At 52.4% G+C, this 15,757-nt stretch overlaps 8 protein-coding genes across 8 annotated transcripts; 3 read left to right on the plus strand and 5 right to left on the minus strand.

The window, feature by feature from the left end:
• The first annotated feature begins 85 nt into the window (after positions 1–85).
• MYCFIDRAFT_152337 (uncharacterized protein) lies at positions 86–2,083 on the plus strand. The gene has a single exon (XM_007926493.1). It carries the CDS (start codon positions 594–596, stop codon positions 1,860–1,862), a length of 1,269 nt encoding a protein of 422 aa, XP_007924684.1. The 5' UTR covers positions 86–593; the 3' UTR covers positions 1,863–2,083.
• A 207-nt stretch (positions 2,084–2,290) lies between these two features.
• Positions 2,291–2,770, plus strand: MYCFIDRAFT_195222 (uncharacterized protein; the record flags this gene model as incomplete). The annotated part of the gene is made up of 3 exons (XM_007926494.1): positions 2,291–2,392; positions 2,451–2,525; positions 2,591–2,770. The coding sequence occupies 3 exons, from the start codon at positions 2,291–2,293 to the stop codon at positions 2,768–2,770; spliced, it is 357 nt and encodes a 118-aa protein (XP_007924685.1).
• A 430-nt stretch (positions 2,771–3,200) lies between these two features.
• On the minus strand, positions 3,201–4,202 carry MYCFIDRAFT_187227 (uncharacterized protein; the record flags this gene model as incomplete). The annotated part of the gene is made up of 1 exon (XM_007926495.1): positions 3,201–4,202. One exon carries the CDS (start codon positions 4,200–4,202, stop codon positions 3,201–3,203), a length of 1,002 nt encoding a protein of 333 aa, XP_007924686.1.
• Positions 4,203–4,593: 391 nt separating this feature from the next.
• On the minus strand, positions 4,594–7,377 carry MYCFIDRAFT_187228 (uncharacterized protein; the record flags this gene model as incomplete). The annotated part of the gene is made up of 2 exons (XM_007926496.1): positions 4,594–7,175; positions 7,344–7,377. 2 exons carry the CDS (start codon positions 7,375–7,377, stop codon positions 4,594–4,596), a joined length of 2,616 nt encoding a protein of 871 aa, XP_007924687.1.
• A 166-nt stretch (positions 7,378–7,543) lies between these two features.
• Positions 7,544–8,226, plus strand: MYCFIDRAFT_162925 (uncharacterized protein). The gene is made up of 2 exons (XM_007926497.1): positions 7,544–7,736; positions 7,789–8,226. Exons 1-2 carry the CDS (start codon positions 7,551–7,553, stop codon positions 7,915–7,917), a joined length of 315 nt encoding a protein of 104 aa, XP_007924688.1. The 5' UTR covers positions 7,544–7,550; the 3' UTR covers positions 7,918–8,226.
• Positions 8,227–8,952: 726 nt separating this feature from the next.
• On the minus strand, positions 8,953–10,822 carry MYCFIDRAFT_152343 (uncharacterized protein; the record flags this gene model as incomplete). The annotated part of the gene is made up of 3 exons (XM_007926498.1): positions 8,953–9,043; positions 9,171–9,321; positions 9,410–10,822. Coding segments are annotated over 3 exons (1,653 nt in total), but the record flags the coding sequence as incomplete, so codon positions are not given.
• Positions 10,823–12,149: 1,327 nt separating this feature from the next.
• On the minus strand, positions 12,150–12,885 carry MYCFIDRAFT_210775 (uncharacterized protein). Its single transcript, XM_007926499.1, has one exon. The coding sequence runs from the start codon at positions 12,510–12,512 to the stop codon at positions 12,183–12,185; it is 330 nt and encodes a 109-aa protein (XP_007924690.1). The 5' UTR covers positions 12,513–12,885; the 3' UTR covers positions 12,150–12,182.
• A 1,398-nt stretch (positions 12,886–14,283) lies between these two features.
• Positions 14,284–14,912, minus strand: MYCFIDRAFT_152346 (uncharacterized protein). The gene is made up of 3 exons (XM_007926500.1): positions 14,641–14,912; positions 14,514–14,591; positions 14,284–14,448 (listed from the first exon to the last, which is right to left on the minus strand). Exons 1-3 carry the CDS (start codon positions 14,702–14,704, stop codon positions 14,354–14,356), a joined length of 237 nt encoding a protein of 78 aa, XP_007924691.1. The 5' UTR covers positions 14,705–14,912; the 3' UTR covers positions 14,284–14,353.
• Between the last annotated feature and the right edge of the window lie 845 nt (positions 14,913–15,757).

The following is a 15,757-nucleotide window of genomic DNA, read 5'->3' on the forward strand; positions in this document are numbered from 1 at the left end:
GCTCAGCATCGCTTCAATTCGCCTCTCTCTGCCTCCGATTCTTCCTTCTTCCTCTCACCCACAAACACTTCCACCTGCGATCCCCATCAACACCTCAGTATCCTGCCGTCAGCAGCCATCCACAAACTGCTCCCCAGCAAACAGCAATACCACCCTTCACACCCGCCAGGCGAACTCCCGTCGCCGCACTTCTTCATCATACCCGCCCCTCGAGGACTCTACCAACACCCGCACTGCATCACCGACCACAGCGCAGGGTATATGTATTCGTCCCACGCGAACGCCTTTCTAGTCGGACCGCCGCCTTTGCAGCAACCATTCCGCTTACTGCGAAGACCTCGTAGTAGTGGCCACGAGCGCAACAACGGTTGACTCTCTGCCTAAATCCATCACCCTGGATCATCACAGAAATTCGCCCAAAATTCCCGCTACAAAGCGCCTAGCCTAGACACGCATCAGCAGCAAACGCTGACGCTGGTGTCTACTGTATGTCTCTACCGACATACCACCAGAGATCGTAATCGCCATATTCCTCGTTCCTCCGCCGCACCGAAACCAAGTCTACCACAGCCTCCTCACGCAACACCGCAACCATGGCCAACGTCAACATTCGCCGCGATGTTGCTGATCCCTTCTACCGCTACAAGATGGAGCGCCTTCAGTCCAAGGTTGAGGGCAAGGGTAACGGTATCAAGACCGTCATCGTCAACTTGAGCAACGTCGCCCACCAGCTGGCTCGCCCGCCAAACTATGTCATCAAGTACTTTGGCTTCGAACTTGGCGCCCAGACCAACATCGACCCCAAGGACGACCGCTGGATCATCAACGGTGCCCACGAGGCCAGCAAGCTGCAGGACCACCTCGACGGCTTCATCAACAAGTTCGTTCTCTGCAAAGACTGCAAGAACCCAGAGACTGTCATCAACATCAAGGATGGCGACATTTTACTTGACTGCAAGGCCTGCGGCAAAATCTCAAAGGCTGACTTGCGCCACAAGTTGTCATCGTTCATCTTGAAGAACGCTCCAAAGAAAGGCAAGAAGGACAAATCCACCAAGAAGGCTGATCGCAAGGCTCGCAAGGAAGCCGAGAGGAACGGCGAGGCAGACGACGCCAACGGCAGTGGTCACAGCAATGGCGACAGCGGATCTGACCATGCTGATGAGGACAACGGAGACATTGACGGCGCCAGCGATGACGAGCTTACGAAGCGCATCAATGCCGAAGCCAAGGAACTCAACGAAGTCAAGGATAAGGAGGTTGAGTGGTCGGTTGACATGTCGGAGGAAGCTATCAAGGCTCGTGCTCAGGCCCTTCCTGACGACCTGAAGGGCGCCCTCTCCCTCGAGAATGGCGACGAGGAGGATGATGGCGGCAACGTCTACGACGACTTCGGCAAGTGGATCGAGACCAAGGCTGAGGAGGAAGGTGGCGTGGCCAAGGTGAAGGATGTCGACGTCTATCTCAAGGCAAAGGACCTCGGCATCGAAGCAAAGCACCGTACCTTGACTGTGCTGGCTCAGACGCTGTTTGATGACAGCATTGTCAAGCAGATTCCAAGCCGTGCCAGCATGCTAAAGAAGATGATCACTTCCGAGCGCCACGAGAAGGCTTTCCTAGGCGGTATCGAGCGGTTCGTTGGCAACGACAAGCCAAATCTCATCCCATCAGTCAGCGCTATCTTGCTTAAGATTTACGAGGACGACCTTGTCTCAGAGGAGGTCCTCAAGGCCTGGTGCACCAAGGCTAGCAAGAAGCACGTCGACATTCAGACCTCCAAGAAAGTTCGCAAGAGTGCTGAGAAGTTTGCCGAGTGGCTCGAGAACGCTGAGTCTGACGAATCGGACGAGGATGACGAGTAAAAGCTCGTCTTCAAATTGCTACTTACAATGCTCTAGCTTGCTTGCTTGCTTGCAATGGTTTTGTCGTGCGTTCAACCAGACTGTCAACTCCACTCCACTCCTTTAAACTCTTGGCTTTATAAACGCTCAAAATGGGTCTGCTTTATCTGCTTTCGGGCGTACGTAGTTTAGCTCTGCTCTTCTGATATAGATGGCTTTAACACAAGTGGAGTCTGCTTTGCACACTATTACATTCTCGCCTCCCACTCTGTGAACCCGAGGCGCCAAGATTGCTTGGCACATGCAACGCGCTCCACCCTCACTTCATCTTCGACTCTAGACGTCGACTTCTTTAGTCAACATGTTCTACCTCAGATCACTCGCGTAACTCCTTCCAGCGATGCGCCGATTTTCAACCGGACTTCTGCACGTTCTCATTCCTGCGCACCATGGATTCGTCTCTGCGTAATCTGAAAGATCTCAACAACAAGATCGGCGAGCTACAGGCGGCCCTGATCAAGCGATATGGCAACCTCATCGGCCTTGCAGCAGTACGGATGGAAAACATGAACTTCACCCTGAGCGGCGACTGATTTTGAATCTGCGCAGGTCAGAAACAAGCAGACCGATCGCTCTGTCACTGCAGTCACACAATACCAGATTCAAACCGAGACTGCTGCGCTAGTATGTAGCTGGACTTATGGCTACATTTCGAAAATGCTCGTACTCATACTGATGATGTTTTGTAGATCCGCGCTGCTGAAGAAGTCCAGAGTCTCATCCGCCAAATGCAAGAAATGTGGCTTTTCGGACAGCTGAATACTCTGGATGAATCGAAGGCGCAGAAGCAGTCGGATGAGAATGCCGCTGTTGTGGCTGATTTGCTGAAACTTTTGCATGAGAAGAAGAAATCCGCTGAAGGGGGCTAGGCCGATTGAGTGTGCGGTGGACTCGTGAAAGCTCTGCTACCAATCCTGGATCTTGTGGCGAGGCGACAAGTTTAGCGACATTTTGGCATGGGATGTGGTAACGACCCAAGATCTAGGTAAAGTACTTTCACGCGGCAAGTCCGACGGAAGACCCCACTGCATCTGGAAGAGTTGTGTGCTAGGACTGTGCTCGATACTGGTGTTGTTGTCCAGCAGACCGCAGACGGCGTCTGCTACAAGAGCAGTTCCGGCTGCTGAGGGTCAAACAAACATCGATTCACTGTGACCCAACTTCACACTCCGACAAGAAAGTAACGCGATAATGAAACAATCAGGGCCAGCGCAAGGAGGATAGACAAGGCCTTTCTAAAACGCCTCTAACTTCTGAATCTACATTGTCACACAAGCATCACTACTTCCCACCTCTATTCTACTCCAACCTTAACAGCCTCTCCGCATTCCTCCAAGCAATCCCCTCCAACTCCTCCTCCGCCACCATCCCATCCTCTTGCAATTGCCTCAAAAACTTCAACCCCAACTCATTCCTCGTAAAAGGAAAATCCACACTCAACATAATCCTCTCAATTTCCGTCTGCCTCACAAGACAAGCCATCGGCGCAAGCGAAAACATCCCACTCGTCGTCACCCACACATTCTCATCCCAAACCCGCCTCAACCCCCTCCCCAACTGCACCCCAACCGCAGGATAAACCCTCGTGGTAATACTCTCAATCCTATCGAATTGAAACGGTAACATTTCCCCCATATGCCCCAGCACAATTTTCAATTTCGGATACGCATCAAAAACTCCAGCGGAAAACATCCTCAAAAAATTCACGGCGCAGGAAGAATGCCAGCCCCATCCAAACTGTGATAATGCCGTAGCGATCGCTTCCGGGTAATTTCCATCGTACAGCAAAGGTTTCGTGACGTTGTTCGGGGAAGGGTGGATGTAGATGGGAACATCAAGATCTTGGGCTTCACGGAATACAGGCCAGAAAAACTTTGCGTCGTAGAAACGACCACCCGTGGTATCGTCGATCAAAGCTCCGACGAAATTCAAGTCTTGTATGCATCGGCGCAGTTCGTTCGCTGCGGCTTCGGGTTCGTTCATTGGTAAAATTGCGAAACCTTTGTATCTCCCCTTTGGGTTTTTTGAGATTTGTGCGGCCATGTCGTCGTTTGCGGCTGAGCAGGTTTTGGAGTCGATGGGGATTGTGTTGGAGACGTGGGAGACGATTTGGGTTGTTATGTTGTTGTCGTCTAGGTTTTTGAGGCGTTGAGGTCCCCATTCTTGGAGGGCGGGGGTCATGGTGCCTACGATGCCGTTTTCGTCGTTTGGGTCGGGGAGGCCTTTTGTTTTGTAGTAGGAGCGGATGTGGTTGCTAACCCAGTGTTCTTCTAGAGTTATGATTTTGGATGGGAGGGACATGTTGGATTTTTGGTTGGAATATCTTGGGAAGACTGTCTTCGATGCTTATGATCTCTTGGTCGTGAAAGATGTTTGCCTTTCGTGTTTTATATGTTTGATCAAGAGCTGAAGTGCTTCGAAGATAAAGTCGGACTTTAGGCGTCTAGGAGTATATCCGCTTGGTTCCTGCACGCGTCACAGCGAAGCCAACAACGTCATCCTTCGAAATGTTAGCAAGATCTGCAAGTGAATACAAAACTGTGATGAGTGCTTGGCATATTCGGTTCATGGTGCAAATTGATGGAAGCTATCTGCAGTTCACAAGATAGACGCAGGATGCATGCGAACTCAAGACGGGTTGCTGAGAACGAAAGAGGTCAACCATTTGGCTTCAATGCCGCTACAAAAAGGTCTATACAGTCGGACGTTCCAAAGCTTCCATCCTGACACCAGGCTTGACAATGACTCTCGGCTTGGTCATTCGCTGATGTACTTCCTTCGTCGTCCATTCAGGTCCCATCGGCAGACGTCTGGAACGCTCATACTGCTCTCTGGTCTCGAAACCATGAGGCAAAACAGGAGCGAAATACTTCTTGCCTTTTCGATCCTGTTTCTCAGAAATGATGACATTTTCAAGCTTGGCATCTTTGCGATCTGCTTGCCTGACGCCTGCAACTTTCGTTTTGTGTAGTGGATTATGTGCTGCGCGTTTGTTCGCCTTCTTAATTGATCTGGAGAGACCGTCGCCTGTCCAAGAACCCCAGCCTGGAAGGTGATTGGATACCTCTTTCTCGTCTTCTGAAGCTGCAAGATCCGCCTTCTCTGCCTGGAAAGCTGCAACTACTTCGTCTCCGGCGAAAGCACTCTGTTGAAGCTGAGCTGAAGTCATGGCATTGGACGGCATTTCGGCTTCGGAGTCGGATGCATCGTCGCCATTATGGGTCGCTGTCGTCAAGCCTTGTCCATTCGTTTTCAAGTCAGCCTTCTTCGAAGGCTTGGCTTGAGTATCCTGATTGGTAGGATCCGAACGCAAGATGAGGTCCGCATCAACCTCTGATTTGTTCTTCGACTGGTTCTTGGCCTTCTTGAACCAATCAATTCCAGCGCCATGGTCATTAGCAACAGTCTGTGGTAGCCCTTTGGCGAGCGGTCCACTCGTAATGGCCTTCTTAGAGACACTGTTTGTCGTAGGCCTTGCTTTGCTTTTCTCGGTGATGATAGTATGCTCTGTCTCTCCCCCATCATCTTCCCCTGCATCGAAGTCATCCGGGGCCTCCATTTCATGCCTCTGGACCTTTGTTTGCTGTCTCGATTCCTTGCCAGCGGGCCCGAATATGGCTCGACCGAGGCTTTGATCCTCAACATCACTTTCTTCTTCGCCATCTGCAGTAGCCAGATCTTTTCGTATACGCTCGATGTCTTCATCGTTCTGCTTTCGCCTCCGCTCTTCAGCAGCTCGCATGAACTTCAAAGCAGCAAGACCGTTCTTTTGCTCACCATCAGCCCTCAATGCTTCGAGTTTCTGACCATTAAAGACGTCATCGTCGTCACTGTCGTCGGAATGAGGGCTGCCATCGTCATCAGACACATCCTGACCAGCAATTCGTCTCTTGAGCTCCTCGTTTCTTCGTGCCTGCTCAACGACGCCGTCTCGAGCTTCATCGTCCCAAGCAGATCTATTCGTCTGCTTTAGTGATTTCGCCCATTTCGAATCTTTATGTTTGGTACTCATTCGTGCTTCAGCCCGTTTGCGATCATGCTTCTCCTTCTCGCCTTCGTCCTCAAAGCCCAAACCTTGCAGTGCGTCTCGCTCATTTTCGGCATTCCTCTGGTTCTCCTTACGACGCACTCTTCGATAGCCCTTTGACTTGATCTTGGCTATACGCTTAGCTTTGATCTCTTCACGGAAAAGCAGATCTCTCGCCCTTCGAAGCTCTGCACGCCGCCGCTCCACTTCTTCCACAGGCAAATGCTTCTCCGCCAAGCCCTCAGCCTTCAGCAGCGCGGCCTCGACATCATCCTCGTCAGCGCCAGTCTCGCCATCTTGTTTCGTCTGCAGCCCAGACTCCTGCATGATGCGCTGAATGCTTTCTTCGAGCTCATTCGCAGGAGCTTGCTGTGCTGCAGGTAGGAATTTATCCTTGCCAACTGTGATGCCTTGATCGTCCGGGTGCTGGAGTGGAAAGCTCAAAAATTCTGCTCGACGGTTCTGTACGACTGTATCACGCCATCGATCAAGCTGTTCTTTGGCTTTCTGTGCAGCGATCTCACGATCGATGCGGTCCTGCTGCCTCTTCGGCAACGGTGCTGCCATTGCTTTAGGCTGATGTTTCTTTTTCAACTTTTTGTTTTCTGCGGCTAGCTCGGTGCCGTCTGCAAAGTCGTCTAATGTCACGACCGACCGCTGAGGTGCTTCTGATTTCTTCACGCCAGGTTTTGCATCAAGACCTTCCAGAAAGTCTTGCAGACGTGCCGCGCCTTCCTCGTCCACTTCGTCGTCCTCAAATTCTTGGAATTCATCCTCGTCACTGTCACTGTCATCATCGGCATCGTCCTCTTCATCACTCCCACTTGCTTCATCACGGTTGTTCGCCTGCTCATCCTCGCTGTTGTCGTCAAGCATGGCGGCCAGGTCGACTGCGTCATCGCCCAGACCTAACCCTTCCTCATCTTGACTGTCACCACTGTCATCTTCGCTCTGCGGCTCCTCGACCAAATCAATATCGCTTTCTGCATCATCTCTCCGCTGAGGTGCTTTCTTCTTGCTCTTCGGCTTCGAGCTGCCTCTAAACGTGAAGCCTTCGAAACGCTCGTTGTCGCTCTCACCAAATGCCTCATCGGAGTCGAGGTCGCTATCGTCGCCATTTTCTGCCAATCCGCCTAGCACAATCTCGTTGCCATCGCTGTCGCTGCCATACTCTAGATCGTCTTCCTGGCCGGGCCTTCGACGCTGATCGGGTCGCTTTCTCTGAGGCTCTTCTTCCTCGTCTTGATCTTCATCGTCGTCATGTCGCCGTCGCTTCGGCCTCGGTCCATCATCTTCGATTTCGCCTAATCGATGCCGCGGTATGCGCTTCTCTGGGACTAATTTTTGGGCTTGCGCATAAGCGTTCAGGCTGCGCTTCTTGTTCTTGGTCCGTGGATTGTTCTTCGGCTTGCTACTGCTCACGTTGAAGCGAGCGATTCGTGCCGGCATTTTGGTAAACAAAAAAATGTTGAAAGCGTGGCAGTCGCAGCTTCCGTCTCGATTTTGTCTCGAAATCTTGGCGTCGATCCTGAGTGGTCTGTGCGCACTTCACCTCCGCTGTTCTCCGCCCCGCCAACAACATCTCCTTCACGATACCATCTTCTTGAAAGTATAGGGCCAAGATGCAGCCATCACCGATCCTTCAGAAAGCCATCCGGCGACTGGCTTTGACGACGAAACAAGGACCGCACAACTACTACAAGGGAAATCGAACCGGATCGATGGGAAGACATACCAAGTACGGAGGATATGTAATCGACTACAAGAAGGTCAGGACATATGTGTGTCCAGATTTGAGTAACTTCAATGTAAGCCTTGGTTCAAATCGCTCAGGGGATTCGGAAACTGATGATTTTATAGTTGACACCATTTGTCTTATCGCGAATCGGGAGGCCGGAAAGGGACTACTTTGGACACACCGAGACTAATAGCCGAATGGATGGAAAGGAGTATATTAAGAAGTGGAAGAAGGAGGGCGGATATATGTGAGCCAGCATTGAGCATTGGAGGAAAACATGACTTTGCAGCATACATCGGCCGCTGAATCGCGTCGCCCTGCATCACCTAAGAGATGGCATACGGGAGACGACAAGGCCAGAAAGAGGCTCAACAGCTAGGTTCGATTCGCGTGCTGAATCATAGGGAGAAAGACGCTATCTAGCGATGAGGAGGAGATGGAGCTCGTGATAGGGAACGAAAGCTCTGGAGACGGAAAGTGATACCCAGCATAGGCCAAAATAGAAGCTGCAGAAGAGACAGAACTGCGTAGTTTGTTCAACAAGGCCCTTTACCTGGTCTAAGAAAACACCCTCTGATTATCTAGATGAGCCAAGACAACCAACGCGATACGAATGGATGGCGGAAGAGTACGGCAGTGCAGTGACAAATCTTCCTTTTCCTGATGACTTATGCGAAGCGCACGACGGAGACTCAAGATTAGCGCTCGGCTATTTCCTGTCCAGGTAACACTACCGCCTGCGATCTAATTGTACTCAAGCGAGGTGCGGCAAGGCCTGTGGCGGCTCACTAATAGCCACGACCGCCGCGTCCGCCGCGTCCACCGCGTCCTCCACGTCCAACTCCTCTGCCACGACCTCCGCCTCCGCCTCGCTGCTGATTCGGGAAGAATGTGAAGTTGTGTTCACGAATCTCGGCAGGCGACATACCCTCCGGCCGCTCGACGTCTGGTCCTTCGCGCTCCATTCGCAGAGTCAGCGCCTGCTCTTGCGCTAAAGCTGGCTTCGAATAACCACGCTGATGAGACTTCTGGATGGTGCTGCGAAGGAATGTGGTGAAACTCCTCGGATTCGGAGGAGTGATGTCCATGTGTCTCAAGAAGGCTGGGAAGTCATTGACTTGCTGAATCTCCTTGACCTGTAAGCACGAGTCAGCAGTGGTTTCGAGGATGGGTCACTCCAGGTGCTGCGATTGATTTGTTAGAGTGCGCAACGCGATGTGGAGACCACCGCTGCCGCTTTTGACCAGGAGTTACGCGACAGTACTGACAAATTACTCACCTTCTCTGCGAGTTTTGCTGCTGCTCCATTTGGTGGTGCGCCATGTCGGTCGAACAGCTGGTCCCGCAGCTCAGCGAGCGTCAGCTTCTTCAAAGAGCCTGGGATCACACAGTCAGCGAGTGCTGTCGACTCCGAAAGCGGTGGAATGGGCAGAGATGCTGGCTTTGACAACGCGACCAGGGCTTTTGTAGCAGCGCTGAGTTGTCAATGCATGGGTCCACTTACCGTCTTCCTGCTTATGAGTGCGAGTGGAGCGGACGACCTTGCGCATGACATTTAAGAACATTAGAAGTCGATAGGACGTCTTGCTGGCTTCGAAAGTCTTCTGAAGTCGATATCCGGAGACTGCGCTGGTTTCGAGGAAGCTCAGCTCGGCCTTGAACATAAATCGGTCAGCACACTGTGTCCAACGTGACAAACGTCACCACGCTCACTTCACGGAGTCTTGCGTGTCATGCACTTACCATATCCCGCCCTCGCTTGTCAAGCATCCAGACCACATTTCGCGTCACAGCCTCCTCTATGATTGCCTTAATGAGCTCAGGAGTGACGTCGACTTCGCTGATAAGAATCATGATGAGCAGATGACCTAGATCGGGCACCTTCTGCTTGTCGTGACTCCCAGCGATGAAGCTCTTGATGGTGTTGTTGGCCTCATTTGGAATCTCGGGGCGCTCGCAGGCCAAGCAGAGGAGCAGATGGAACAGGTGAAAGTAGCTCTCGATGGCCTTCTCGGATGCCGCCGTCAGAGTGGACTTCGGTGGCTCGTCGCCATCAAAGCTGTTGAAGCCACGGCCACGAGTATCCAGGTCCTTGGCTTCTAAAGAAAGCTTGACGACGACTTCGTTCATGAAGGAGTATATGACCTTGTCGGCCGATCCAGCGACATTTGCTGCACTGGAAATGCCTTTGAAGTGGTTGTCAATGCCATTTCGGACGCGCAGCCAATGCTTCTGCGCAATTGGCAAGGGAAGCCAATGCTCGAAGGACAACCCCTGGATGGACCGCCGCACTTGCAGGTTCTTGAATGCCGTTTGTGAGAGAATGTCGAATTCTGACTGGATGCTCTTGCCTTTGATGTGGACGCCAATGCCGAGATCCAGGTCGTTGAAGCCCTGCTTGAGGGTGAAGCATTGCAGTTCTCGCGTGCGAATGATGTTGTATTGCCGCATCACACGCCCGAAGCCGTTCCATGCTCGCGCCGCAAGTAGCAGACTCTCGTCATCCAAATGATCACAGATGACCAGCAGCAGCTCTTGTGGCATGTCGATAAGTCTCGTGGGAACGTGGCTTGGGTCTGCGGAAGTCGTGCTGCTCGCGCCATTCGATGTGAGTGAACTCTCTGACGTAGGCGCATCAGACATTTCGACATCCTGGTCGGATGCTGGATGAGAATGCGAGGCTCCGAAGCCGCACTTGTTGCACTGGAAAGTGTCTTTTGTCACCAAGTCGCCGTAGCCATCGGCACCAGTGCCCTGCCATTGCTTGCGATCAACCTTGCCCCCATTCTCGCCGTACATCTGCTCGATTGAGTCGCTGAAGAAGAATGATAGCATCTGTATGCAGATGCCTTTGAGTGTGTAGGCTGGCGTGTATCCATCGCGGCTGCTCAGGATGTTGATGCAGATCCTGTCATCGAAGACATTTGGGTGTGAGACACTGCTCTGGATTGTGATGTCTGGCGGGACAAGCGGGTAGCTTTTGCTGAAATGGAGTGTTAGGTGTAGCGGAGTCTCGCCTTCGGGCTCAAGCACAAGGCACGCGTTGTTAAGGTCCGCGTCGTCGATGTGGAGTCTAATGCCTGGATATGGCTTGTCTCGAAGCTCGTTGAGGTCCTTCAGGCGGCGCTTGAGAAGGAATTGTTGGTCGGGGGTCATGTTGCTTGAGATCGCTCCGCGCTCGACAGCTGGGACAGCGCAGCGGTCTGCGAAGTGACGGTCCCGGCTTCGGTCGAGGTGTTGAGTTGATGGCTCAAGGCTGCCGTGTGGTTTCTCGATTGCTCTGTTCTGGACGGGCGATGTTATTCCTGCTCAGCTTTTCAACTCGGTCGTACCAGGAGATAGATGTCGCGAAAGATGTAGGTTGGCAAGTGAAGTTTGCTTTAAGACCCACTTTTGCTGAAGGCACCGCCTGAAGCTTCCACCGCAAGCTTCATGTGACACAAAGCGGGCCGCTGGGGCCGCCAAGGACGGTGAGTGCTTTGGCAAGACTTGCGACCAGTCCATCGAATCACTGCGAGCGAAGGCATTGCCATCATGTCTGAGACGTACTGTAACGCCCATAACGATACCAATGAGACGTGAGCCAGTTCGAATCGCAGAAGCAAAGTGAAGACAGTCAGTCATGACTCGTGTCTCTTGAGCTTTGTTCGAACCATTCTTGAACTGGAACCAACTACAGCTTGGAAGAAGCCTTTTGAGTCGGGCAATTAGACAAGCCGACGCAGCATACGGCAAGACCTGGAGAGTTAATGAGCTGCTCTTGTCGCGAGTCCTCTGGCTGGAAAAAAGTACGCCCTCGAAATCTGAAGGTTGAAGCAGCCGTTCCATCGTGCACGTTCGAGCTCTGAGCGATCCTTGATGGGAGTGAAAGCAAGACTGACAATGACATACTGACAGTATTTGTCCTTTCCGCGCGGAGACTTGAATTGGGACCTGCCATGACTCGTCAGCTTGATCGACGCGTACATACCATCCGGGCGTTGTACCACGCAGAGTTCGGATGGGATGATGGGGCGTACGTAGTCTGTTTCACCGTGAGCGAGCAAAGGCCGAAGCCAGCGGAAGATAGAAGAGACTCTTCTGTTGGAACTTGTCGACACCATCGATAAGTGCTGTGAATGTTCTCGTGCGCTTATATGTCAATGCAGAATTCTGTGCTATCATATGCAAGTTAGGACCGCTTCCAGATTGGTAGAGCAGGCACTGATTACAAAGAGACGTACCAGGATAGTAAGGAGATGCCGCAATCGGCGATGATTCATCTTGTCGTGGCGAATGATACTGGAAAGGGGCGAGTCGGCTTCGAATCCGCCTGCCCAGTAATCATCCACCGCCTTTCTCAGATACAATAGAAGCAGGGGCAAGTATATGCTCAAGCTGATGCAGAACGGGTCTGTGGTTCTAACCTGGCCCTAACCACTTCCCCGACCTTTATCATATTAGAGCCTGTCTGGCTGGAACATCCTGGAGAAGACTCGATCTTGCTTCTTCATGAATCCCAATAACGATAGGCAATCTAATTGACTGCTCTCCCAGTACACCTGCATCGATGAAATGTATCCAGGAACCCTCTGAGGCAGGTTCCGCGAGAGTTGGCATGTTCATTCTGTCGGCAATCTGTCTCATCCAACCACATGCAACGGGCAGTGAAGCTCGTAAGTCGATCACATTGTTGCCACTCTCGCGAATCAAAAGACAGATCCTCGGGGACCGAATCGAGCGCACCACACCCAGCCTTCCAGCTAGCTAAGCGCCATCCCACGTCACAAAAGTGTCTGTCATCGAATGCCTCATGCCAAGTATTGTTGTGTCCTTCAGCAACGCACGTTCGATTGTCGGAAAGCATCCTCCCGGAAGCGAATTCGCGCCGATGGCTCTGTGGTTGTCGCCGCGGGAGCCACGAGTGCTTCTGGCGGCCAAAATCGTCACCAGACCTGATTTGCCCCTCGGCATAATGACTTTACGTTGATCAGCTCCGCTACCGTGTCATCTCATCGTGGATCTTGTACAAGTACGCCCCTTCGCAGCAGCACCATACCTAGTGGCTGATGGAGAAGCACCTTCTCTGAAGCCAGATATTTAACCTTTGGTAAGTTGAACCAGACATTGTGGTTCTGGCGGTCCCGCTGGACCTTCATGCACTCTCCTGGGAGTTGCGTATCGTCAAACGCACAAAGCAAATCATATCCTTTGTCCCTTTAACCAGGATGCACACGTGAGTGAACTCCCATGCGGCGGAAGGTTGCACCGGATGACTGGGTCTGGGAACAAACAGAGTTCATTAGGAAGAGTTCCCAAGTGCTCCTATTCGGTACTTGTAAGAAATTCGACTGGGGAGTGACCAGTTGCAGAAAGGACGTTGGAACTCTGGCCTGAGCGCCGCCAATGGCCTGAGCCTAATTTAATTTCAAGCCGTGCACGCGCGAACGATCGGTCTGTGCTCTGCTCAGTAAGTAGGTGAGAGATGTAGATCTCGGAGTTGGCCGCCGTTGAGCGTGAAAGCTGCGTTCCATGTTAGATGGCCCACTCTGTCTATTCCAAACACGAAGTTGTCGTCGTTCCCATCGTTGAAAATTCGTCGCCCGCGTGCTCTGGCGTGATCCTTCGTCGAGTTGACAGCAGCCCTGAAACGCAAGGATTGACAGCATGGATTGTATAGTAGGTCGGACATGCCCACAGGAATCATACCAAGATCACAACCAACATGGTGTTCTCTCAGGCCTACTATGGCGAACGACGGCGACCGGACCGGCAGTTCCAAGCGTGATGTCTCCTCTTCGTCCCCTGCCGCCATAACTTGACTCCGGCCGACAGGAGATTCCGATTGTCCGCGGCAAGATGAGAGAGTGTTCGCCGAGGTTTCGAAGGTCACATCTTGAGGAAGGCTGCGTCCATATCACAGAAAGCACGGAACGGCGTGCTTCTACAGTGCTTTCAGTGTGATTTCAGCCCGCGAGTGGAGTCAGCAATGAGAAGGATAGAACCGGAGCACGAGAGCGTGCCTTCCCTCTAAGTCTCGATCCACAGCGGTGCTGATAATGAAGCGTGATGAAGGAGCACGCAGTCCACAAAATGATCGCCTGTAGGCCAAGGTCTGGATACAGATAGCTCAGTCGACAGATCGCGAACAACTACCTGTCAAGAAGCGCGCACATGCTCCGTGCTATGGAATCAATGGCAGAAGGTATACATCTCTGGCACGTCGCCAGACTCCGGCGCATCGAGACCACATTCGCTCGTTCTGAAGATCTCATGCAGCACTGTCTTGCGGGCTGTTTCCGATGGCTTAGGCTCATCGATAATCACCTCGCGGTATCGCCTTTGCTCCACTCAGCGTCGACCCATTCGCTTGGTGCCCCCAGAGCGCAAATGATCCCGGCCAAGCTACTGTGCGTATTGTTCAACGAGTGGCTTGCTATGCGTCGCACAATGTCTGCCGCGTGATCAATAATCGATGCGCTTATCCTTGTACAACTCCGATCCGTACCAGTGTGTCGGGGGCGACTTGGTGCAGCCTGTCCCCGGGTCAGCTACACTCTACAGTACGGGAGAGATTGTGACCACGCAATGAATGAGACACTATGGGACCGGAAGCGTGTAATACCTCTATTGTTTGTCAAGTGGTCACTGGTTTGATGCCATTTCGCACTACCATCCAACAAACAAGCACAAAGTCCATCGCCGCAATCACTTCCTGGACGACGACGAATTTTCCTTCTTGGGGAGCACTGAGGCCTTCTTCTTCAGCGTGTACATTGGCGAGGTGTTCTCTCTGCAGTCGCCTGTTTCGATGTCAGCAACCAGTCAAGCCTGGGCGCCCAAATTGCGATGACACTGATAGCCTTACCGCACTTCTCGTCAAGCCTGTATTCGATGGCAACAACGTTTGCCGGACACCGCTTATGGGTCTCTTGATACTTGATGCCTTGAGATGATCAGAATCAAACTGCATTCATCGAAGTCGCGACACTCACACCAGGCGCGCACGGTGTATCTCAGATGACCGCAGGCGTATTCGACTTTGGTGTAATCGCACATTTTGCTCGTCGGTCGTGAACGTCTGTGGGGTGTTGTAGCCTTATCCGGTATGAGTCGGCGTCTATGCGTCGATGGTCTGATGAGGGAGCTTGTCCGGTGGAGAGATCTTGGAAGAGGCTCTGTAATGTATCTCAGGATCCGATTGTCCCCGTCGGACAAAACTGGTCGAAACAGATTGTCTTCCGGCAGGTTGCGTCCATCCCAGTCGGCAGCTGAACAATCGGCTTGCCAGCGACACGGGCTCCGTCGGCCCTACTGTAAATGATATAGATTCTACGGCTACACGTTATGTATGTGTTACCAGAGCCCTTCCAGCCCGCTAGACATGCAAGATGCGAAGACTTGCTGCGGCACAATTCGGCTTTACACAGTCGACGAGTGGGGTACTGTAGTCCTCTGAAGAAATCATGAAAGAGTGATGGCTGAAGGCCGGGACGACAGACCAGCAGTATCCGCGAATAAGATAGCAGCGTGGGTGATGGAGCTTGCGATTCGTTAATCGCTGCCCCAGCGTAGTGTCTTGGGTGAGGAAAATGACTTGTAGAATGCCGAGGAGGATCTAGCCTGCCCATCCCCACGCTATATTAGCCATGCCATGGCAACTGCGAACATCAACCACGCTTGGATGATGATGAGATGAGCTCAAGCAGAAGCTGACACGAGTTCTCGTCTCCGTGTGGTTGCCATATCAGAATTCGATTTGGAGAAGGCACATGTTCCGCGTGCTCTGCGATGGCTGACGCCGCCCGGCTGCTTGGATGGGTATCCGGGTGCACCGGCCTGTCCCATCGACAAGGCTCAGATGCACTGGCAGCGAATCATACGTCTCTGGGAGACTCGGCATGTTTCCAGCACTGTTTTGCCCGTTTTGAGCTGGGACATTGAACTTCAATAGAGAAGCGTCCAGGCTTCGGCCGCCCGGGCAATTGCCATGTCTAAATGCCCGTAGGTGTTGATGAAAGACGCCACGATGCAGTTGAGTAGGTCGTTGTGCTGGAGAGAATGTCAAGGATCTCGGAGCCGTGCAGGCCATGTCACCCCAGCTGGTTGTCG

Source organism: Pseudocercospora fijiensis, assembly GCF_000340215.1.
Source record: "Pseudocercospora fijiensis CIRAD86 unplaced genomic scaffold MYCFIscaffold_3, whole genome shotgun sequence".
Lineage (NCBI taxonomy): Eukaryota > Fungi > Ascomycota > Dothideomycetes > Mycosphaerellales > Mycosphaerellaceae > Pseudocercospora > Pseudocercospora fijiensis.